General features: G+C 44.8%; 1 protein-coding gene across 1 annotated transcript; it reads right to left on the bottom strand.

Moving 5' to 3' along the window:
* Positions 1-1,866: 1,866 nt before the first annotated feature.
* On the bottom strand, positions 1,867-21,686 carry IL18R1 (interleukin 18 receptor 1). Its single transcript, XM_033147634.1, has 11 exons — positions 21,558-21,686; positions 20,220-20,308; positions 17,039-17,267; positions 13,766-13,946; positions 12,871-13,021; positions 11,120-11,185; positions 9,939-10,083; positions 6,316-6,452; positions 4,762-4,923; positions 4,299-4,457; positions 1,867-2,648 (listed from the first exon to the last, which is right to left on the bottom strand). The coding sequence occupies exons 2-11, from the start codon at positions 20,275-20,277 to the stop codon at positions 2,317-2,319; spliced, it is 1,620 nt and encodes a 539-aa protein (XP_033003525.1). The 5' UTR covers positions 20,278-20,308; positions 21,558-21,686; the 3' UTR covers positions 1,867-2,316.
* Between the last annotated feature and the right edge of the window lie 3,905 nt (positions 21,687-25,591).

Below are 25,591 nucleotides of genomic sequence, written 5' to 3'. Positions count from 1 at the left end.
TAGATCTGTATACCGCCCTGTACCTGCAGGTCTCAGGACAGTTCACAAGATAAAAATCACACTGGCTCTCATGTCATATGGTTGATGTCAGTCTGGCACCGGAATATATAGTGGTTTACATCCGTGGTTTATCTTTCATTGTAGTATCTAGTGACTACGAAAAGAATGAACTTCTGTCTAGTTGAAGCAACTCTACAGTTTAAACTACCAGATGACATGTAGTCATGAGACATGAGAGCCAGTGTAGTGTAGTGGTTAAGAGCTGTAGACTCATAATCTGGTGAACCAGGTTGGTGTCTCTGCTCCTCCACATGCAGCTGCTGGGTGACCTTGGGCTAGTCACACTTCTCTGAAGTCTCTCAGCCCCACTCACCTCACAGAGTTGTTTGTTGTGGGGGAGGAAGGGAAAGGAGAATGTTAGCCGCTTTGAGACTCCTTTGGGTAGTGATAAAGCAGGATATCAAATCCAAACTCTTCTTCTTCTTCTTCTAGTCACAATAAGCATTCCTTGTGAAAACAATACTCTGGTGAGAAGTGAGCATCTCCCCTATGGAGGCTGTGGTTAAAGGCTACTTCCTGCACCAAGCATAAAACCACAAGGCCCAGCATTTATATGATTGTGGTCAGGTAAAATGTTGTGTGCTTGCCCCCTGTAGACTGCTGTTGAAGCTGGAAATGGGTGCAATGTGAATACAGTCATACCTCTATGCTTCAGGATGCATACATGGGTTACGAACGCACCAAACCCCAAAATAACGGAACGTGTTACTTCCAGGTTCGGCAGTTCGCAGATGCGTCAAATGACATCACGCGCATGCGCAGAAGCGCTGAATCGTGTCGTGCACATGCGCAGACACAGCACTTCAGGTTGCACACGTCACGAGTTATGAACGGGGCTCCGGAACGGATCCTGTTCATAACCAGAGGTACCACTGTACAATAATCTCTCATCAATAGGAAAGTTAAACTGCTTGCTATAGAGAGTAGGGAAACCAATTGACTTGTTTCATACCAAACAATGGATTATAATCCCATCCTTGAAGCTTGCCCCAGCTATTCAGACTCCTGTTCCCTGCACCAACCTCCAATTTCATTTTTTCCAATGAAAAGGTTGCTATGTGTCCTCTTTTCTCACGGGTATGTAGCATTAGAGATGTCACAGCGACCCATAGTTAAAGGTAGAAAATGTGTCCTCTTTTTTGCTCTTCAAAATATGGTGACCCTACCAACGGGGCTTGCACATTCACTTGTTGTGCACCAGAGTCCTGCAACTTTTCTGTTTTGGCATTTCGACCTTGCATCTCATTCAACTTCTTTGCTCTTGTGCTTTCTTCAGGAGTGCTGTAGTACGTATATGTACAGAGAGCAGAAAATGGGCAGGTGAAACAGGCTTGTGGCATGAAATGGCAAAACGGAATACCTCTTAGCGAGTAAACCCAGTCAGCAGACACCTTGCTACTTGAAAATCAGACTGTGGACAGTTGGTACAGTACCAGATAATTGCAGAAAGTTTAGCCATTCTGTGCATACTTGATACAGCACCAAGGTATTATTGCAACCAAGTATAATACTATTGTCATTTTCTTTTTATTATTCAATAAATCTCAAGACAGACCGCTAATCCACCGTGGTTTATTGTAGCTCCTTATCAGATTCAGCAACGTCCTGGTTTTAAAAGTGAGATAACAACCCAAGGAAACATACATAATATTTCTACAAATACCTTGTTCCCACCCAGCGTGCCTTTTGAAAGTAAAGATAGCACCACAGTTGGAGTGTGTAGACACAGATGCAGATCTTTATTTTATTTTTGGAAATATCTATGACTGCAGTTTCATAAAAAAAAATACAGCAAGGCAAGTAAAAATAATTTCACATTGCAAAGGCTTGCCTGAATATTACAATTTTAGGAGATGTATAAAAGAAGGCAGGAGCGTTTCCTGCTGATCCTCTCTTGGCAAGGAGTTCCACAGGACAGGGTCTGCAATACTGAAGGCAGCAAACCTATGAATGACACCTGTCCATATAAGGAGACAAAATATTCTCTATTGAGTCCTATGTTGAGTTGCCTTCCAGAGAGTGCTGAATCTACTTAAAGATCACACCCTATATTTTCTGACACATTTTGTTTTTGGGGAGATTAGACACAAATCTTCCCAAATAGAGCCACTCTAATTGCAAACAGTCAACAGCCTGTAGCAACATCTTGTTCTAAAGGGACTCTGATATGAAGCTAGTCGCCTTTCTGAGATGAAACCTGAGTGAAGCCCATCAGGGGTGACTGAACTGGTCATGCTCTGTCCTGGAATTTACATCTCACAAAATAGACGGTTCCTTCATTGAAGAGGGCTTAGCAGGCATTGCATAACGCAGCTTCTTCCAAAACCTGGAATTTAAAGGGAGTGACTTCTCTTCTTTCCATTTCACCACGTGGCTCGGTGAAAGAAGTTTCAAAGACTTGGGCAAGAAATCAAAGTCACGTATAGGCATATATTCTATTAGTATCACTTTAATGTTCTTTTCAACCAAGGCCTTGTGGAGCCCGGTTTCAAGTTCAAACATGACTTTGTCAGAGACGTAGTTCTTACTCAGTATAATGATTAATCTTCTACTTCTGTCAATATATGACTGGACATCATCGACAGCAGCTGCAGGCAGAAGAGGGAGCAGTTATAATGGGAAAATCTGAAATAGGATTGTTTTATTAATACATGACATAGATTACGAACATGAGAGGCCTGTGGAAATGTGCTAATGCTGTCTCTTCTACCACAAAGCAGCATGGAAAAGTTTAAAGTGAATTATTCCTAATTTTAGAATACAGATTGTGTGTGTAACTATATAACTATGGGTCATATCACATTTTACAGCTGGAGAACACTGAGGCACAATAATAAGTGACTAGCCCACAATTAGTCAGCGAGTTCATGACAAAGAATTCTTAAGCAAAAATTCCAGTAAACAGCAATAGTGAGTGATTCTGGGCATGTGCAGAATGCATTTCACTCACAACCAAGCATTTTCAGCCTCCCCTCCCCACCCTACCCCCTCACAGAAGTCCATTTACAACTAAGAAGTCTATTTTCAGCATTAGGACAGAGCCCCGGAGTCAAAGAAGCAAAAGGCAGGTTGCAAATGACACCAGTCATTTTCTTTAGCCCTTGATGAACTGCACAACTCTAATGTGATGTTCTGAGGTCTCTGAGAAACTGCGAGGAAATGACTTCTACGAAGGCAGGAAGGCATGTGGGCATGTTAAGCGGCAGAACTTCATCCCTGGTCTGCGATATTATCAGAAGCAACTCGTTCTTCCTTTAAATCAACACCACTTGTTAACCAAACTATAAAACCGTCACCTACTATGGTCACAGATTCTTGTTTGGCACAGAGTAAAAAACCATCCAGCAAAACAAACATCTATGTCACCCTTAAAGGTAGCAGGGGCAAGGACTCCCCCTTCTCTGGTAGGCTTCTGTCAGGGATTTGCCTTCTCCTCGCAAGGAGAGCCCGGGGGGAGGCCCTACTCGTGAGGAGAGCCCACGCGGCAGTACTCCTCGCGGGGAGAGTGGGGAAGGTGATCCTGCTACTGGGGAGGATCAGGGTAAGGAACCTCCTCGAGAGGAGGTCTTGCTCAGGTACAGGGAGCCCCAGCCACTGCTGTCATCTGACTCCTCTCAAAGCCCAGCGCCAGAGGAGGAGCTGAGAGTCAGGGATGCTGGGCAGAGACCCAGCAACACCAGCCAGAGGCGATCAGAGGGGGAGTTGCAGCTTCCGGCGCCAGTGCAGCATCGGGGGGTCAGAGGCCACAGAAGACGTCGTTTCAGGGTGCCGAGGCTTTGGTGCTGGGCGGGAAACAGGAGAGGGGCATTTCTGGATTCTGCAAGTGACTGAGAGGTCATGTTTTTAGCTAGCTCTGCACTGTAAATGGTTATGCACAATAAAGTAGTCTTTAGTGTAAGAGGACTCTGTCGTTACTCATGAGCAACACCATGGTGTACCCTGACAGCTTCCCTCCCCCTTCCATTACAGAAGGACAAGATATTACATCCCCCCCCCCCCGCTAACAAACAGGCAGCCCTGTATCAGGAAGTTTTTAGTGTTTGTTGTTTACTGTGTTTGATGTTTTAATTTGTTGGAAGCTGCCCAGAGTGGCTGGGGCAACCCAGTCAGTTGGGTGGCATGTAAAATTTTATTATTATTATTATTATTATTATTATTATTATTATTATTATTATTATTGAATTTTTTGCATATTGTCAAAAACTACTCAGTCAGACAGTAACAACACATCCACCTACCTCCTCCAGGAGAGATATCCCGTTCAAAGATACACAGTTTGTATCCAAAATGTTTTTCTAATATTGTGGGCAATATGTTCAGTGCAAATTTTCTCTCTTCATCACATATGGGTATACAGTCTTTCAGGTAAGACACAAATGCATCATATATTTTTCCATCTGGAAAAAAAAATTCACCCGTGAAGTATTTATGTCTTCTGTCTATTTTAAAAAAAGATATTCCTTGTGCAATTACTAGAACGATCTGTGCAACTCCCGCATTTCTTGAAGGTAGCCACTTATCCTTCATTCCATGCAGCCTAATAAACTGAAAGGTCCTTCCCTTTGCAACTGGGGAATGCTGCAACAGAAAAGCTTAAAGAGCAAATACAACCCTGTCCAACTTCCCAACCAAGTTCATTTTTGTTCAGGCAAAACAGCTCTCCACCGACCCCACCCTAAGCCAAACCTTGCTATGTTTTACCTCCAATCGTTTCATCCTTCCCGGTGACATCTCTGTACAATAAAACAAGGTCAACTTTGAATATCACAGACAGAACGACCACAAGGACAGAAACAAGGGAAAGCAACATCACTGCGATAATTCCAGGGGTAAAGACACGCAAGGGTAAGTCTCGATTCGTTTCTGGAAAACAAAAGGAGGCAACACATGATTGAGACAGAGCCCTCCAAATAAGTACTCTTCTCAAGAAAAACTACAGTAAGTCTATCCCAAGGGTAGCCAACATATCCCTGCCCCCCACAGTATTACTTCACTACAGTTCCCATGATCCCCCTGGCTGAGGCTGCTGGGAACTGGAGTTCAACAACATCTGCAGGGCACCACATTGGGGACCCCTGGTCTATACTGATGCCGGAACACTCTGCTATTAAGTGTTTGCCCAGGATGTTTTTAGGCAGAAAAAGGGATGACGCATGTTGTTGTGCCTCTTGTTTCTGCCCCAAGATGTAAGTGGGATCCTATGATCTAAGCCCTGTTTAGGGAAGTTTTTAATGTTTGATCTTTTATTGTGTTTTTAATGTTCTGCTGGGAGACGATCGGAGCGGCTGGAGAAACCCAGCCAAATGGGTGGGGTATAAATAGTATATCATCATCATCATCATCATCATCATCATCTATCCTCAATTCGTGAGCTCATGCTTCATTTGCTCTCAAACTCTAACAAACAGAGCCCCATGAAATCCATTTGTTCTTGTTCATTTATAGTCAACATCCAAGAGGCGACCAAAGGCAATTCCCCCCCCCCAAAAAAACCACATGTTTGTTGAGATAATGTGATTGTGAGGAGGAGCATTTGAAAGAGAGAACTGGTGGGTGCTTAACACTTTCCCCCCTCCCCACCAATTCTTCCAGACAAGCTGTCTCCACAGCAAGACTGCATGAGTCAAAATGTCCAGCTGGGGGGGGGGGAAGCATGTCTATTACAATCTCAGACCAAGACCGCCAAGAAAAAGTAGCAGCCCTATATGTATTTGCCACTACAAATGTTCGCCTGTGCTGAGAGATCCGACACTAGTCTTTTTCCTTGCTTACGCCAACACCAGGATGCTAGATCCAATTAGGGAACTATCACTAATTTTGTCAGCTAAGAGAGAAAGCCACAGGCAGAAACATAGAATCGTAGAATTGAACAGCTGGAAGGGACCACAAAGGTCATCCAGTCCAACCCCCTGCAAGGCAGGGATTTTTTGCCCAGCATGGGACTCGAACCCATGACCCTGAGATTAAGAGTCTCATGCTCTACTGACTGAGCTACCCTTGCCGTTGCTATTTCCCACTTCCTTTCAAATAAGGTAAACTAATTCTAAAAGAAGGGAGCACTGAATTGAAACAGAAATGCCAAGTACTATCAACAATCTGAGGTCCTCATCCAGAGGACTACTTTTTAGGCTTCCACACGAAAGCTCTGATTTTCCTTGCATAAGTGCTTTGCACTTCCATTGTATCTGGTCCACAGACGGGCCCCAGTTAATACTCTTTGTGGGTGCCAGGCATTAGACTAAAACCATACAGTACCTTTCTGCAGTGTAACTATTTGCCTTTCAGAGTAACCAGCTGCTACAAAATTGCAGGTGTATGAAAAATTGATGTCCGCCTCTTTAACGCTCTTGATCCACAACTGCTTTAAAGAATAGTTTTTCCCTTCTTCTTGACTGTTAGAAGAAAAGAAAAGAATGTAAGACGTCTTTCATCAATCAGCTTGATTCTTGTAATATAATTTCAGGATACAAATCTTTAACGGCAGATCACTGAAGAAAATCTTAGAATCACAGAATTGTAGTCCGACCCCCTGGAATGCAGGAATCTCAGATCAAGAATCCATAACAGAAGAAGTGCCCTTTGTGACTAAAGAACACAAGGAATGCAGTGTGCTAAAGTAATTATTTGAGAAATAAACCACCCTCTCCAACTAAATAAATCTTCTCATTGCAGCTTCATTAGGTACTTCCAAATTAGAGGCTGTGTAATGCTCAGAACAGACATTGAAATGAATGGACCTGATTAACTTGGGTCCATTAATTTCAAGGGGCCCACTCTCAGTATGATTAATGTTGGCTACAACCCTAGATATTTAGTGAGGCATTTCCATGTTTCCTTCAGTCACTGTTATTGGGGAAGTTCTGTCATGCACAGTCTTTGCAAGGCACTACTTTATAAACCCTTTTATGATCTTTTATTTAGCATTAACATGTATTTATGGGGATATATATATATATACCATACCACCTGTTTTGGACTGCTTACACACTATACATTTAAAGCAAGAACCCTGGGAACTGTTAATGGTACTGGGAACTGCAGCTCTGTAAGGGAGTAAACTACAGTTCCCAGGATTCTTTGCAGGGTAAATATTTGATTTATATATGCTTTAAATGTACGGTGTGTATGCTGCTGTATTGCCATTTCCAGGCAAAATGGAAATACAGAATATGACATACAAAGTCCAAAGTAAAACGAAAACACTTAAAACCCACAATGGTTAACATCACAAGCCAGCAAATGCCAAGCTGAAGTGCGAGAGGTTTAGTGAAGTAAAACCATGCAGGGATAGCTAATACAGTGTCCTCAAGATGTGGCTTGACTACAACTCCCATCATTCCTTATCATTGGCCATGCTGGCCCAGGACTGATAGGAGTTGTAGTCCAATAACATCTGGACGGGACCACATTAGCTACCCCTGCCGCAATGCTATAATATTGATTTTTAAAAAAATCCTTTTCAGTACTGTTGCTGTTCATTTTTATTATTATTTTATCGTTTAATCTTTTTGTAAACCGCTTTGAGGTTTTTTTGTTTGTTTTTATAATCAAGCAGTGTATAAATTTCCTGGAAGAAAGAAGAAGAAGAAGAAGAAGAAGAAGAAGAAGAAGAAGAAGAAGAAGAAGAAGAAGAAGAAGAAGTGTACCTTATCTGATTCAAAGGTGGGGGGGGGGATCCATAACATGCTAAACCAGTTCACAGACAATGCAGACAATATGAACATTAAAGAAAGGTGGAAGAGACAGTGAGAGGAATCCAATGAACATAAATAGGCAGATAGTTGCAGAGAAGAGTGCGAAATTGAAAGCGAGTATTTTGTTGTATTGTGCATCTTCCCAATCCTCTAGGTACTAGGTTGAATCCAGGCTCAGGCTATCTACACACTAACCCATTTGTAGCACCAAAAATGTAGTTTTTCCTCAATCTGGAACAATCCATGTAAACGTGCTGCTTTCAATCTAGACTGATTCTAGATCCTGCCGTGGACAAGGATCGATGTGGATACACGTTTGAAAACCTTCCCCTTGGAAAGGCAAGTGGTGATTGTGATGGCGGTGTGGACACACTTTCCATTGCCAGGAACGCCTACCTCTGCTTTCAAATGGACACACTGAGGGGTTATGCTGAATCAATCAGCAATGAGCTTTTATTTTCGGAATGAACCCATTTTCTCCAGGAGCAATAGATCAGTGAGTCTCAAACAGGGGGGGCATATGAAAATCTCAAGTTGGAGTGAGTGGGGTTTTTTATTTATTTATTTAAAAAGTCCAATATAAGTAAAATACTAACAGTCACAAAATTCCAACCCTAAACTCGTTTCCTATTCTTATCCTTTCACTTTTTCCTAAGCTGTCTCTTCCTGACATCTTAAACACAGCATCCCTAAGTATGCTTCTTGGAAATTATTGGAAACAACCGTCTATTTCCTGCCTTTAGAGTTCATTTTAGGATTCATGGCCAAGTCTTGAGAAGTAAAAGGAAGTGTTACTTATTCTTAACCAGCATATGTGACAAAACAAAGGTTCCTGCCACAAGAGGGATCTTGAGAATACAGGGGTGGAGGAAGGGGTGTGTGGTGGGGGCGGTGTGCCCTGGGTGTCAGCACTGAGGGGGGGTGACAAAATGCCAAGTGGCACTCACCGCAGCGCGCCCGAGCCATGTGTCTCTCCTGGGCCCACAGGCTCCGCGCTGCCCCCCAAAGTCCGCCTGCCCGCTCCCCCTCAGCTGTAGGGCGGCTGAGTGGGAGGAGGCAGGCGGAGTCCTTGGAGGCCCTGCTGAGCGTCTTGCCCCGGCTCACCCTGCCCCACAGGCAAATGGACCCACCCCCTGGGAGGCTAGCACCGCCCCTGGCTGCAGGGCACGGGTACCGCCCCAGGCGCCTGATTGGCTTGCTCCACCGCTGTGAGAATCTAATTCTACTATCGCCTCAAATGCTTCTACAACCATGAAATAAAAAGTGCGTCCTGAGAGCAAGAATAACAACAGAAAATCTAACATTTAAGCTTTAGTCTGAGGCTTGTAGCGTCATCAATTCATAGAGATCAAACTAGAAATGAATAGGACAGATTGCTCAGAAAAGAGAAGTGGGCTTTGTTATTTCTCAGTGAATCAGATGAAAAAGGGGTCAGTCTCACGCATCCCTGCTTTTAACAGCTCTGGGGGATGATGGCATCCATGAGCCTATCTTCCACAGCAGGAGTAACAAGGTGGTTTCAACCAGGACCCTGAAGTGCAGAACAGCCCCACTCTATAAGGTCAGTAACTTCTGCCTGCATCACAGCCACTTCCAGGAAGAGCAGGCCAGCTGGCTATGATTTCTCAGAAGCCCGACAATGCTTTTTAAATATTGCAAGCAGCCAATTTCCACCCCTACCTTTATATATAAAAAAACCTTGTAACATTACGAAGTTGGTGTCTGAGTTTGCTTCTTTCCTCTTCCCTCCCCATCCCTGTTTTCCTTTTGTGTTGTGTCTTTTTAGATTGCAATTCTAAAGGCACGGGCTGTGTTATTTTTACTAATAGATAAGTCACTGTAGGAGCCTTTCTGACTGAAGAGTGGGATATAAATGCTTTGAATGAATGAATGAATGTCAAGCCTCCTCAAAAAGAGGACACAGAGATTCTCTATTAAAAAATGTACAGCTACCTTCTCCTTCAAGAAGTATAGCTCTCGTTGCTCTGGTTCTGAGAGAACAAGGCTGGCTATTAAACACCAGTTTGTGTCTGTCGTACAAATAAGCCCTATGGTTATATTTTATTTTAGCTGGTTAGGTAAGAATGCAAGACAGAGAGCACAGGAAATCACAACATGCCGAAATGCCAAGGATTGCACTATATAAACATTGATATACAGTATTTTTCTACCAACATTACTTACTAATGGTATTCCATTTCACATGGCAAGTCGTTGTCCTCACAGCGACCTATCATGTCATCTTGGTGTGCCCAGTAAAGCAGAAAGTCTCCAACTACAGTGTTAGAGTAACCTAAAAAAGCTGTGCAGTTGAGGATTTCCTTTTTACCTAAGCAGAACATGTTTCAAAATTAATAATCTAGGGGGCCTTTAATAAATACACCCAATTGTTATTAAAGATGAAATGGTTGCCTAATTTGTTTTTATTTATTTGTGAAATTTCTAGCCCACCTTCCACTATGTAGGCCCAGGGCAGGAATACAAACATTCCTAAAACTATACAACTAAAACCCCGCTGGGTGGTACCTAGCTAAGTCATACTCAGAGCAGCGTTTCCTCGATGACAGTAGTTTAAGTTCAACCACATTTTGCTCACACCAGACCCATTGAAATTAGTGGACTTAAGTTTGTCATGTCCACTGAATTCAGTGGGTCTACTCTGAATATAACTAACAACCCACAGCTTAAAAGGAAAGAGTCCTCCAGCTGCATCAAAACAGGCAATACACAATACCAGCCGAAGGGCTCCATTAAAATCCTCACCCTTTCCCAAAGGCCTGCGAGCAGTTGCTTTGCTTCCAACTCCCATGATTTTGTAGTCCTGTATTAAGTTTTTAAGGGTGTTTGCTCAACTTTTTTTTCAACATTTGAGAAGGATACTGCCTCGTGAGGAAACCGCCGTGGGTTGCTATCTACCACAGAGATGGAAGCGATACGCATGGTTCAGTTAAATATTCAGTTAAAATGTCTTCCATAAGCTTCTTGTGCAGATAACGGCTATGAAAACTTGTACTCTACAGGGCCAACCAAAATGATGAATGGATTGTAAATAAATAATTATGGTTTGTTTAGGTTATGGCAGTTTTGTGTTTCAAATCATCATACGTCACTTTAAAATTATTTTGTAAAAATATTATACCTGTAATACATGCGTGCATGCATCATCTGCAATAGGCAGTCCACATGGTTCATGAAATACATCTACTCTGTCCCCACAGTGTATCTCAGGATGTAATGTCTTGGGACAAATGTGGCAATGCCTGCTGTCTTCACTTGCACGCCACACAACCAGCCCATACAACCACACACACTTACACAACTAGCCTTACAAAACGCTCCCTCGTTTTAGAGAAAGGAAGAGTTACCTATTTCTGTTAGGATGGTATAACCTCCGGGTCCAATTAGCCCAGGCTTTGTGATTTCCTCAAGACCTTGGGGAGGCAAAACAGCATGTTACTTAAGCCACCCTTTCCCCTAACATTTCAGTCTAATGTTGACATATCTGAAATTGGGTGAAATAATGTTGTTGTTATAATTGTTGTTATATAATTTGAAAGTGATATTTATTTATTTATTTATTTGTTTGTTTGTTTGTTTGTTTGTTTATTATTACTACTACTACTACTATTATCACTATTCGCATAAATCCAGGGTTGGCAAAAAGTGCCTGATAGGAACCTGTCAGCTTACAGAGTGTTGATGCAACAAAGCAAATCCCCTGTGTTGCAGAACAGACAAAACTAGACCAACCAGAAGCAACACGCAGCTAATAAAGAATGAGCAATAATCAATGTTAGAGATTTCAAAGTGCCTACGTGCAGAAAGTCAGCTTATCACCTCTGTAGCAATTACCAGTTGGCTGAAAGCCAAGATCTGCTCTCTCTCCAGACCCTTAGCAATGACCTGTGATTGGTCAATGAGTTCCTAAAGAATGAGCTGTGTGTGAGAGCTGGTGTGGTTGTTAGTGGTGTGGAGTTAGTAGTTTGGTTACTGAAGGCTGAGAGAGAGAGACAGAGAGGAGAGGTTTTATGTTTTGTTTCTTTTATTTGTAAAGTCTGTACATAGTAACTTATGGATACTAGTTGCTTCAATAAATACTGTATATAGTTATCCAAGTGAGTTGCTGAGTTCCTGCGTTGTGCTGTCCAGTCAATGCTCTACAGCCAGAAGCTTCCAGAAAACCTGCGGTTCACTCTGCTGTGTCCAGGACTACGTTATTTCCTGACACTAAATCTTAAGAATCAATAATAATGTAGTGTTTCACAATAACAAATAGTAAATATGTGATGTTTCAAAGTACAGTAGTACCTCGGGTTACAAACACCTCGGGTTACAAACACTTCGGGTTACAAACTCCGCTAACCCGGAAGTAGTACCTCGGGTTGCGAACTTTGCCCCAGGATGAGAACGGAAATCGCGTGGTGGTACAGCGGCAGCAGCAGCAGGAGGCCCCATTAGCTAAAGTGGTACCTCAGGTTAAGAACGGTTTCAGGTTAAGAACGGACCTCCGGAACGAATTAAGTTCGTAACCCGAGGTACCACTGTACATTAAATCAAAATAGTAAGCATAACCAGTCACTATAACGGAACATTGCGATTAAGGCCCGATGCCTTTAAACAGTCAATCAATGTCCTGCAAAAAAGCAGTGACAGGTGCTCCAGCAGAAAACAGAGGAACATTATTGCTCATTCTTTATTAGCTGTGTGTTGCTACAGAGTGCTGATGGCAGCTGACCCTACAGAGAGGAGGCAGAAACCAAAAGTTAGGCAGACTCCATGTATTATCCACACGAAATGGCCTCCACCTATAGCCGTGAGCCCCAGCTCCCTTGCTGTTTCTACACATGGGAGACCCATTCATGTGGATAACACCTCAAGGTGCTTGTGTGAAGTCTGCATCCCCAGTATCATGTCTTAAAAACACACACCCTAAAAATCAAATACTGAGTGAACAGCAGCATTGCTAAGCACTTAAAAGATTCAGAGCACAGCCACGTGCCACAAATGGGCAAAAAATTGACACCTGCTCATATGTATAGGGGCTCCAGGGTAAATTGAGATTAAAAGGGTTTAATGCAAAGCAAACTATCGCCCTATTTTTTGCTCCGCCTCTCACCTTCTTTCACTGTTAGTCCTATAGTACTGGTGGCATTGTATCTCTTTCCTGCATGAACAAATGACTTCACACATGTGAAGTTTCCAGAATCTCCCGTTGTTAGGTTATCGATAGACCACTCTTCCTTTGTTTGAGGGAGCTTCCTGCAGTCCTGTTTAAAGTGGAGATGTTCCAAAGGGTGTCTTAGAAGCGGCACAAAACTTCCAAATACAGTACATGAACAAGTACGCAAACAATGTGGTGAGCAATCCCTCCCCTTCCATTCTGCCTTCATTATCTTGCTCTAAAACATGGGAAGGCAAACTAAGCCCCAGGGGCCAGATCCGGCCCAATCGCCTTCTAAATCTGGCCTGCAGACGGGGATCAGCGTGTTTTTACATGAGTAGAATGTGTGCTTTTATTTAAAATGCATCTCTGGGTTATTTGTGGGGTGTAGGAATTCTTTCATTTTCCTCCCCAAAATATATTCCGGCCCCCCACAAGGTCTGAGGGACAGTGGACCAGCCCCCTGCAGAAAAAGTTTGCTGACCCCTGAGTCTAAACTGCTTGTCATCATAAATATTTCATCACAACCTTGTAGTTAGTTGTGTGCAGTGCTTTTTTTCTGGAAAAGGGAAGGGAAACTCACCACAAAGTTTGCTTGTTTGTTTGTTGCAGATCCAGTCACAGTGCCACCCCCCACCCCAATTCCCAGACAGTGACCAAATGTAAGATGTGATTAATAAACTGGATTAGAAATGGCCACAACTTTATTGATTACAGATATAGGTGGATTTTGGGGTGCATATCCATTCCAGCCCTCCAACCCTCCAGCTCCGCCCTGCCCCCCGACAAAAAATAATTATTAAATTTTTAAAAAGGTAAGGTTGCGTTAAAAAGTTGTGTTAATAAATACCTTGTACCATGTTATCTTGGCAACATTTGCCTTGTGGTATTTATCATTGCATTTCAGGTGATAGACTGTTCCAAGAATTCCATGTATAGCAGATGACACGTGGTTGGCATTGAAGCAACTTGTTCTACTTCTTTGGAGGACAATCAAAGACCAGTTCTTATGGGTAACGTGTGTTCCATTGCTGAGAGGAAGGAATAATAATTTTGAGTTTTTAGGTTGTTAACAGTCCTGCAATTTCAGATGAAGGGTGGTAAATAAATGCAAGAATGATTGTGATAGCTCAACGTTATCACAATACAGTACAGTGGTACCTTGGAAGTCGAACGGTATCCGTTCCAGAAGTCCGTTCGACTTCCAAAATGTTCGGAAAACAAGGCACAACTTCCGATTGGCTTCCGGAAGCTCCTGCAACCAATTGGAAGCTGCGGAAGCCACGTTGGACATTCAGGTTCCAAAGAACGTTTGCAAACCGGAACACCCACCGACTTCATTTCGAGGCACAGAATCACATGTTCAAGTGAGGTCTCTGTGACCTAATTTGCGACAGCCACAAGAACAAAGGTGCCGGTAAAGGGGGCAGGAAGAAAACAACAAGCAGCAGCCCAACCCAAGATTTTTGGATAACAGTTACCTAACTTGACTTTAGCTCGTGGGTCATTTTTAGATTTAAAAAAGCCATCTGAAAACTGAATTGATAGGTGCCACTGAGAAAGTTACGTGGGACTCCAGGCGGCCAAATAAAGCATTTTCTATCAGGCAAGGGTAGCCAAAGATGCCTCCTGTTTGAGCCCTTCAGTTGCTCAAAACAACCCAGGTCTCTGGCTCCTTAAACTCAGACCTAGGACTCAGCCATACAGCTGCAAACAAAACGTTTTAAGTGTGTTTTAAGTGCAATATGCAATATGACACTAGATGGCGATGGTGAGCCTTATGGAAAATTCAATGTATTTTTAAGAACGCATTTTCAGAGCAGTTTTTTTAAGTGTGTGGAGATTCCACCTTAGTCTCCCTGCAACTCACCTAGACTCCCTTCGTTACTGACCCTGCATTTGGATTGTGTTTGGACCTGGACTGATTCCCTAGACCGATTCAACCTCAGTATGTTCTGGTCACTGCTGCACCATCATCCCAGCTCTCATTGGCCAAGAATTTTGGAAAGGAAACCTGTGCCTCTCTGGACTGGTACCCAAGCCCTTGAGAGCACCCCTAGACAATAACATCTATTTGCTTTCAAGTCCTATCATTCACACAGGAGTGTGTTCTGTGTTGTTGCTGGGCAGCAACATCAGTGTGTATATGTGGTACAAAATCAATATCGTTTGCTCTGCACATTCAGGACCAACGGGACAAAGCTGGACTTCCTACGGTATGGATTTGGGTGAGGGACCATCAATCACAAAAACTCAGAGCAATAAAGAAATAAGATCCAAGATCCAAAATTCATGCCACAATAAACTGATGGGTCACCATGCCATGTAAATTTGGGTTTGTAGGTTGCCATCCCAAAAAGGTTGGGAACTAACAGGAGACTATTTTGGCATTAAGCAGTATATAAATGAATAAATAAAGGGACACGGGTGGCGCTGTGGGTTAAACCACAGAGTCTAGGGCTTGCCGATCAGAAGGTTGGTGGTTCGAATCCCTGCGACAGGGTGCAGTCCCTGCTCCAGCCAACCTAGCAGTTCAAAAGCACGTCAAAGTGCAAGTAGATAAATAGGTACCGCTCTGGCGGGAAGGTGAACGCCATTTCCGTGCAGCTCTGGTTCGCCAGAAGCGGCTTAGTCATGCTGGCCACATGACCCTCAGCCAATAAAGCGAGATGAGTGCCACAACCCCAGAGTCGTCCGCGACTAGACCTTATTTTCAGGGGGTCCCTTTATCTTTACCTTTAAATGAATAAATAAAATAACTGGTTGCAAAAAGACATCCAGATGGACGCTTCTTGCATTGAGAGTAGCACTAAACCAGAAATCCCCATCTAGCTTTGTTTGGAAGCAGGCCAGGGCCCCCTGTTTGGCCCCTGCTGGAGCTAACTGTGCTGCATTAGTTCTGGTACTGGATCCAACCGTTCCTCGTGTGGTTTGTGAGTGCCAGAAGCCAGCACTTCTATTGGAAATCATGCAGCTGTTGCCGCACGTGGTTCGCCAAAGAGGTGCTGCGATGCTGGCTACATAAGCAATCTTCAACGCTCTCAGTCCGGTATTTTGCAGCACATGTCTCTGCCACGCTCACGTTAAGGTTCATATGGGGTCATCCCCCTGACAATCCAGGAAACATATTGCTTCAAGGAGTTGCCCAATCCAGAATGCATAACAGGAAAAGGCCCGCTTTCGGAAGAGGGGAAGCTGGTTGTGCTTTACTAACTGAGAAGGAAACGAAGGAACTCACTGGGAGGGCTCTCCTGACATTGTTGCCTTTCACTGACATTCACAGTGTAGCAACCTGGGAGGGGGGAGCCTTGTTGGTAGCGGCACCCCTGCTTTGAAACCCACTCCACACCAAGATACAGCTAGTAGAGTGGTACCTCAGGTTACATACGCTTCAGGTTACATACTCCGCTAACCCAGAAATAACGCTTCAGGTTAAGAACTTTAATTCAGGATAAGAACAGAAACCATGCTCTGGCGGCGCAGCAGCAGCAGGGGAGTCCCATTAGCTAAAGTGGTGCTTCGGGTTAAGAACTGTTTCAGGTTAAGAACGGACCTCCGGAACGAATTAAGTACGTAACCAGAGGCACCACTGTATCAATGTTGCTGAACTGTCAGCACCAGTTAAAAAAACTGTTCCATTCCGGCTAAAGGGTGGGAAGGCAGTGTGCTTGTGCAACAGCCGGGGAACCCCAAAGCCTTGCCCTGTTGCGGGGGTGTGAAGGGCAAGGGGATAAAAGCATTGGTGCCTGCCTTTCTACTTAATCAGCCTTTTCTTAGGAACTGGGTGTGGAGGGTGGGAGAGGGAATAGTAGAATCGTAGAGCTGGAAAGGACCACAGGGTCATTGCAAGATTTGGAAGGAGGGGGGGAAGGTGCCAGTACAGCGTACCACCAAAAAAAAAAAAAAAAAGCACTAAGAAGGTTCAACCCCTGGTGTTTCCAGGTAGAGCAGGGAGAAAACCCAGCCTGAAAGCTGGGAAAGCCACTGAGCAAGAAGAAAGGCAGCTTCCTGTGCAAATATGGACTGCTGTACATCTTCTTTACGTGAAAGGAAGACCTGGCAAAACAGGGCAAGGCCTCCAAACATCTCTGTATGTACTCCTCTTGGTACATATTCCACTTACCTGGCATGACACTCATAGTTTCCAGTGTCATTCAGCACAGCTGGCCAAAATTCCAAGTAAGTCCCGCTCAACTTAGTTCTGTTGTCTTCTTGAATTAATGTCCAATCTCCTCCTCTTTCCTTATACCAGTGTACAGCATAGCCTCTATCTTGTTCCACCCCGGGACAGCAATGTGAAAAATATTCTCCTTCCAGAATGTTAATGATCGAGCGTATCAGGCAAAGCTGACCTTCAGAGTGTACACAAAGAAACAAATAAATGTGGCCTTTCTAGAAAACGGGGGGGGGGGGGAGAGAGCACATCTCTTTCTTGGAGCTATGGTAATGCTAGCCCAGATGTGACCTAGCTTCATGAAACACAGACTATCGTTCCACTTCTTTGGCCTGACTACTGAGACAGGAAATGGAGTGTGCTGGAGAGCAGTGGCGCTATTCAAACAAAACAAGAAGGCAGTGGGAATGCAGCTCTGTAAAGGGAGGGGTCCATGCCCCTGTTTTTGTCTGTAGAGGATCCACAATATCTTGCATGTTTGTGCAATGCAGCATGAAGCTTCTAAGGAAGAAGAAGAAAATGCACTAGTGTATGGAAGATATGGTTAGCAGGGAGAGGTGAAGCTGTGTAGGTGCTTGGAGGTTGTAATGGGCTAGATGAGGACCAATAAACAGAAACTAAATTCCAACAGGACAGAGGTGCTGTGAATCAGTGGCACCCACATCCAGGAATTAGGTAGAAGGTGACCTGTTCTAGATGCACTTGCACTTCCCCTGAAAGAATAGCTTCATAGTCTGCAGGTAGGGACGCAGGTGGCACTGTGGTCTAAACCACTGAGCCACTTGGGCTTGCCAATCAGAAGGTCGGCGGTTCAAATCCCCGCAACGGGGTGAGCTTCCGTTGCTCTGTCCCAGCTCCTGCAAACCTAGCAGTTCAAAAGCACACCAGTACAAGTAGATAAATAGGTACTGCTGTGGCGGGATGGTAAACGGCGTTTCCATGCCCTCTAGGTTACATCACGGTGTTCCGTTGTGCCAGAAGCAGTTTAGTCCTGCTGGCCACATGACATGGAAAGCTGTATTGTTAGTATTGTTTTATATGAGCTTAAAGCTGAATTGAGGGACCCAGGTGGCGCTGTGGGTTAAACCACAGAGTCTAGGGCTAGCTGATCAGAAGGTCGGCGGTTCGAATCCCTGCCACGGGGTGAGCTCCCGTTGCTCGGTCCCAGCTCCTGCCCACCTAGCAGTTCGAAAGCACGTCCAAAGTGCAAGTAGATAAATAGGGACCGCTCCGGCGGGAAGGTAAACGGCGTTTCCGTGCGCTGCTCTGGTTCACCAGAAGCGGCTTTGTCATGCTGGCCACATGACCCGGAAGCTGTCTGCGGACAAACGCCGGCTCCCTCGGCCTATAGAGCGAGATGAGCGCCGCAACCCCAGAGTCGGACACGACTGGACCTGATGGTCAGGGGTCCCTTTACCTTTACCTAAAGCTGAAATAAAGTGATTGATTGTCTGTGGACAAACACCGGCTCCCTCAGCCTGAAAGTGAGATGGGCGCAGCAACCCCATAGTCGCCTTTGACTGGACTTTACTGTCCAGGGGTCCTTTACCATTAACTTTTACCTAAATTCCACCTTGTCCCTGGAAGTCTATGCAGTCTCTCTTTCCAGATAAGGCTGGTTCATCACTTACAAAGAACCACCAGGGACTGATCCACTGCTCCCTGGGCTTCCTTCCCGCATGAAGGACCAGGCCCTGGAAGCTGGGCCTGCTGATATATAGTACCGGTAGCTGGGAGATGAGCCAGATAAGGAACAGCTGAGGAAAGAGACAGCTCTTGAGTGAGGCCTCAGAGTGCTTTCTAACTGAGGAGGATGGGAAGATAGCCGTGGCTATTTATGTGCAGGAAGAGAGGGACAGCAGGCATGGGCAGCAGGTCTACTGATGTACTGCTGCCCAACACAAGTTACAGGGGTAGCCTGGTTGCTGTGATCCACACTCAAATAACCTCTGGTTTAGCTACTGCAATGCACTCTATGAGGGGCTGCCCTTGAAGAGGGCTCAGAATTTGCAGCTAGTGCAAAATGTACCCACCAGAGTCACGTTGGGTCTGATGTTTCAAGACTTCATGGCACCAATCCTCAAAGATCTGTGCTGGCTGCCACTTAACTACCAAACCCAGTTCAAAGTTTTGGTCCTGACATCTAACTCCCTAAACTGCTAATACCACTGCTAATAAACTCCCTAAACCCAAATACCAGAGGGACCAGAGGGACCCACTTCTCCATATATCAACCTGTCCATGGCTTGAGACCTGCTTGGGAGGGCCAGCTGGTAGGCCCAGGCCCAGGAGGTTCTCTAACACACCAGAAGGACTTCTTGGTAACAACCTCACAGTTGTGGAATGCACTGCCCCAAGAGGGTTGGGTTGGTGTCAAAACTCTTTAGGCATCTTCTCATCGGTGTTTCCCAAAGTTGGGTCCTCCAGCTGTTTTTGGACTACAACTCCCATCATCCCTAACTAGCAAGACCAGTGGTCAGGGATGATGGGAATTGTAGTCCAAAAACAGTTGGCGAGCCAAGTTTGGGAAACACTGTTCTAATCATTGCCTTTTTCATAGGGCATCTTTATGTAGAAGTAGATAGCTTACGGAAATTGGTTTTATTTTACTGCATCGTTTGTTTGTTTATTTATTTATGGGTTTATATATTGTTTGTCCCGAAGATCCTCGGACAAAGGGTGGGATACAAGGTTTTTAAAAAAATAAAGTTCAAACTACGCAGGGTGGTTGGCAGGAAAAGCGCACACAACTTAATATCAAAAGTTAGTCATACCCAGAGAAAGCCATTGACTTCAAGTTATTTAAATCCACTTATTTCAAGGGTTCTGCTCTAAGTATCACACCCCACACTGTAATTCCTGAGAAATAAAAATGTGTGCTTTCAGGGAAAATGATATTTACCAATAATAGAACCATTACACTGAAGGACAGTGAAAGTAACCACATTGCATTTACAGTTGGTTTTTTAATTAACGTCTGGAAATGTTTCTGGGGAGCTTTATATGAAGATCCAGAAACAGTGACTTACCTTCTATACTTGAATATATATACACACACACACACACACACACACACACACTGTATATGGCTTTCTAAACCTTGTTTAAAGAGAGGAAAAGTTGAGCTTACCTAGGCTGGCACAGCTAAGAATCGTCAGCAGGAGAACAGACGGATTTCCAACATACATTTCAAAATTAATTTGAGTTGCACCTTCTTTTCTGGAAAAAAAGAAAAGAAAAAGCTAGAGGCTTTGACTGGATTTGCAGGCTGTCTGATTCGTCAGTAGAGGTTTTTATCTAAGGATATGAGTAAAATGAGAAACAACTAAAACTGGAGGGTGTTTTTTTAAAAAAAACAACAACTGGAAAGTTATTCATACATAAAAAGGAAATATTTGCATATTTGGGTATTTGCGTATTTGGATATGACTCGTTTTGTATTGCTCGTGGCTTAATGATTTTGCTGAATATTGTGAATTACAATCACATTCTAGATATGCCTTCTAGACTTGAGAGATCAAGCACACTGGCTTGGAAGGCAGCTGGGTCCTAAAGCTGCAATACTAAACATCCAGTGTATCCACACAGAGGGTTTTTAACAATGCCTGCTCATTATTCTCCTGCCTTAAGCTAAATAATTTTCCATGCCGCAGAAGTTACATCCTCCCATCTTCTGTCATATCAACGTCCACACACTTTTTTACACGGCAATTTTTGCTCCATTTTAAACTCCTTGTGTGGGTGCAACTCTAGATCCATTGTGCTCAGTGGAATTTACTTCTAAACTGGAGATTAGACATAACTATGACAGGCAGTGTGGTGCAGTGGTTAGAGCGTTGGACTAGGGACCTAGGAGACCAGGGTTCAGCCACAATGCTCAATGGGTAACTTTGGGCCAGTCACTGTCTCTTAGCCTAATCTACCTCACATGATTGCTCTGAGGATGAAATGGGGAGGTGGAGAATTACACTCCGAGCTCCTTGACGGAAAGGGGGGGGGATAAAAGAAGGAACCATACAGAATTAGATATAATTTGCAGACATGTGCCTGGATCCCACAGACACGGCAGCAACAGTCTAGAAGTACCGTTAGCCCCTCTACCTGCTAACTTGGGCTGCTTTCAGATGGTCTCGCTGTTTTGTGAGAGAGCGTCAAGGAGAGAGCAGCAAAATCAGGCTGCTTGATTAAAGAGGATTTGTCTGGGGGGAAAGTGATGAGAAAGCACATGGGAAAGTGAGGGATAACAATTCCTTGATGCATAGAATCATAGAATTGGAAGGGACGCCAAGGGTCATCTAGCCCAACCCCATGCAGGAATCTCAACACACTGTCCCCTATCCCAGTTGACACAACGTCATATCATTTCCCCGCAAAAAGAGAGAGAGAGAGAGAGAGAGAGAGAGAGAGAGAGAGAGAGAGAGAGAGAGAAAAGAAACACTCAGTAAATTTCAGAAGCCTTGTAACCTACCTGGAAACTCTGTGCAAAAGCAAAATCCGGAGAAATGCTCAAATTAGCAAGTTGTCTGGAAGCAACAGCAATGCAAATCTTTCCTGTTTAAGCAGAAGAAAAGTCCTACTGGGCGCAATTGGTAAGCATGTTTAGGATCGGGGCCGCCGATTTCAATGGGTCTTAATCCCCACCCTCCAAAAAACAACAACCCAAAACTGTACAGGATTGCACAGCATTTTGATTGCAAAGCACACAACACTTCAACTGGTAATACCACTTGCGTGACCATATAACCGAGATTGCAAGAGGGGGGAAACTGCGTGCGCCTTACCTTACGCAAACCAAGCGGACTGGAGAATCGGGAGTGAGCGAGGGAGACGCGGCCAGCTCCTCCTTCCTACTGAAAACTTAGCGCGTCGCTTGGAAGGCAGACTTAGCAACAAAAAACAAAACCCCAGCAGCAAAGGGGAAACGGTTGATTCTCCTCCAAACCGTTAATTTGGGTATCTAGGCGATGCAACCTAGATGGGACTCCGTCACCCGTGACCAAGGCGGAAGCGGGAAAAGAAAGGATAGGGCCCTAAATCTTTGTGGGGTGTTTTTTTTCTTCTTTTTTAGAAAAAAGAAAGAGGCGGCAGTGTTGAGGTTTAGGCTTGCTTGGAAGTCCCGCCCTGTGACCCAGATGCGCGCGCGTGTGCGCAGCAACCGCAGCTGGTTACGCGCTAAGGAAAGTACAGTATTCGGGTTCCCCTGCCAAGCGAGGAAATTCCCAGGACGAAAGGTTCAACTGCTGCTGCTGCGGTGGAAGAAAGGCGCGCGGCACCTTGATCTCCTATGCTTGCGGGGGGGGGGGGGAGGGAGCAAATGCATTTCCTTCAGTTTCTAGTTCATGCAGGTGTTGCTTTAAACCGCACTATGGCGCTGTTCTCTTGCAATCTAGCCAGCAGTTGCTTGTAACTCTCTTTGAAGAAGTTAACTCCCCTGCCCCCTTAGGGGTTGCCAACTTTAATAAAATAAAATAATATTTTTTTGGCGTAGTAAACCCCCCCCCCAAAAAAATGGAGATATGAAAGGAACATTTCGTACAAAGATTACCATAATAAAGGACAAAAGTGGAAAGGTCCTAACAGAAGCAGAAGACATCAAGAAGAGGTGGCAAGAATACACAGAGGAATTATACCAGAAAGATATGGAGGTCTCGTACACCCCAGGTAGTGTGGTTGTTGACCTTGAGCCAGACATCCTGGAGAGTGAAGTCAAATGGGCCTTAGAAAGCACTGCTAATAACAAGGCCAGTGGAAGTGATGATATTCCAGCTGAACTATTTAAAAATTTAAAAGATGATGCAGTTAAGGTGCTACACTCAATATGCCAGCAAGTTTGGAAAACTCAGCAATGGCCATAGGATTGGAGAAGATCAGTCTACATCCCAACCCCAAAGAATGGCAGTGCCAAAGAATGCACCAACTACCGCACAATTGCACTCATTTCACACGCTAGCAAGGTTATGCTTAAAATTCTACAGGGCAGGCTTAAGCAGTATGTGGACCAAGAACTCCCAGAAGTGCAAGCTGGATTTCGAAGGGGCAGAGGAACCAGAGACCAAATTGCAAACATGCACTGGATTATGGAGAAAGCTAGAGAGTTCCAGAAAAACAACTACTTCTGCTTCATTGACTATGCAAAAGCATTTGACTGTGTCGACCACAGCAAACTATGGCAAGTTCTTAAAGAAATGGGAGTGCCGGATCACCTCATCTGTCTCCTGAGAAATCTCTATGTGGGACAAGAAGCTACAGTTAGAACTGGATATGGAATAACTGATTGGTTCAAAATTGGGAAAGGCTGTATATTGTCTCCCTGCCTATTTAACTTATATGCAGAATTCATCATGCGAAAGACTGGACTGGATGAATCCCAAACCAGAATTAAGATTGCCGGAAGAAATATCAACAACAGGTTGGAAAAGGAATGAAATGCCTTTAGGGGATATATACAAAATTATATTGAAAAACCTGAACTCCTATCAGAATGAAACAAGTTCCATGAGAAATATAAGTTAGAAGGAGAAAAGAAGGAATCCAAAATATTAGTATTGAAAATAATAGTATAATTAATAGTATACAAGAGAAATGATAGAAGATTGAAGATATTGCAGCTGAGAAGATTGGAAGCCTAGCACTGGGTGAGGTGGGGGGGGTGGGGGGGAGTGGAGGTTAAGGGTGGTAGAGGGGTAAGAAGGAATGTAAAATGCTATTTATAGTCACGACCAATTATTTTTTACCCAATGTATGGGGGAATGTATGTATGTATATTTGTATGTGCTCATCTGTATGTTTTAACAACAAAATTTTTTTTTTTAAAAAAAAAAAAAACTGCGGGAGGCAGTGGAAGACAGGAGTGCCTGGCGTGCTCTGGTCCATGGAGTCACGAAGAGGCGGACACGACAAAACGACTAAACAACAACAACAACAACAGTAAACCCTGCCCCACATAATCACACAATGCGGCACACACAGACTATTTAAATGGCAATATCCTTCAATTTTGGGGTTGACCCCTTCAAATATTTTATTGCGGGGAGGCAAAAGGACCTCAGCCCTTAGGAGTTGGCTGCTATGCCCCCTAGTCGGATTTAGGGGAGCACGACTAGTTCGATCGCACAGGGTGTCACAGGGGAACCACAACCATTCTTTAGAATGGAGCGTGCATGCCCGCATTGGTGCCCTAACTGTTCCCCTACCAAAAATGTCTCCGCACGACAATGACCTATGCCCCACAGCTCTGTCTTCTACTGAACTAAGGGGGCTGGTGGAAGTTGGAGCCCAACAACTTCTAGAAAGCGCCAGGTTTCTTCCCAACCTGAGAAGGCCTGGGTTAGAGACAAACATTTTGAAAGATCCAGGACAGTGTGCAATAGTTTGAAAGAGGGGACGGAAAATTCCTTCAGAAGTAGAGCCACCCCCCAACCTCTCTCACAACAAAGAAATGCAACGAGCGAATAGTAAAGAGAACCCACACAAGTGACGCTGACACAAAACCCCACACATACACTCAGTCGAAGAATAGAAGCATTGCCACCTGACCCCCCCCTCACTTGCTCCCCACTCCACCTCTTCCCCCTTTTCTTCCTAGCCTGACGTTGTATGTAACACCAATGTCTCACAGCAAATGAAACTGATCTGTAGAAAACGCAACTTGAAAAAAGAGACAATGCACATATTTTTGTGAATTAAGAAATCTTTCATTCAAAACATATTTTAAAAAGAAGAAGTAAAGCATGCAGATCATTTTGCTGTCTTGAAATTTAAGTGCTAGCCTAACAGCCACAAGCAACAGGGAACTGCAGGCCTGCAAGTCAGAGGGCTCCATCCTTCCCCTTAAACCTAGCAAAGAAATGCAGCAGACGGGGCCGTCTTAAGCACATCCGGCGCCGTGGCACAAAGAACCCTCCGGCACCCCCTCCCTTTCCCAGAATTTAATACTCGGGACCCAACTTGCGGACCACCTCGTAGCCCTGGGAGCCGCCGCCCACAGAAGACACCGCCAATGTGGTGGCCAGACTGCTGGAACCCCGCACTCGTGAGGTTCCGGGGTACCTCCTCCTCCTCCGCTGCTTGACAGCGACAGCCCGCTGTTGCCGCTCTCGCTACTGCCCAGCAGCCCAAGGAGCAGGAGGCGTTTGCCCAGGGTGTGGTGGTGGTGGGGCACTGGTGACACAGAGGAGGCCCCTCGGGAGCCGCTCCCACCACCGCCGCTCCCTCAGACGACAGCGGCTTGGCGGGTGGGGGCTGAGGGGATTCCTGCGGCTGAGGGAGAGGAGGAGGAGGAACCATAGGGCTTAGTGGCTCGTTGTACCCTGCCAACCATCTGGTGGTGGGCAGGGAAAAGGGAGGCCGCCGGCAAAGCCACACAGCTTCCCCACTCACTGGGGCGCCCCGAGAGGATGGCGCCCTGGCGCAACAAGCCACTAAGCCCTGTGGGAAAGACGGCTCTGTCAGCAGTCTGCTGTAAGAGGCTCACAGCGAGCTAGTAAACATTCCTGCAAGCTA

The sequence above is a fragment of the Lacerta agilis genome, chromosome 4, assembly GCF_009819535.1.
Source record: "Lacerta agilis isolate rLacAgi1 chromosome 4, rLacAgi1.pri, whole genome shotgun sequence".
Taxonomy (NCBI): Eukaryota; Metazoa; Chordata; class Lepidosauria; order Squamata; family Lacertidae; genus Lacerta; species Lacerta agilis.
Note: the sequence above shows the minus strand (reverse complement) of the source record. Positions and strands in the feature narration are given on the sequence as shown.

Bases quoted from the DNA above. Each gene is read 5' to 3' on its own strand.
- IL18R1 (XM_033147634.1), bottom strand. From the start codon at position 20,277: ATGTATGTTGGAAATCCGTCTGTTCTCCTGCTGACGATTCTTAGCTGT. The intron at 11,186-12,870 runs GTGAGAGGCGGA...TGCCTCCCCAAG, and splicing joins AGGACTAACAGTGAAAGAAG to GTCTTGAGGAAATCACAAAG. The intron at 4,458-4,761 runs GTAAAACATAGC...TTTTTTTTCCAG, and splicing joins GAAGGATGAAACGATTGGAG to ATGGAAAAATATATGATGCA.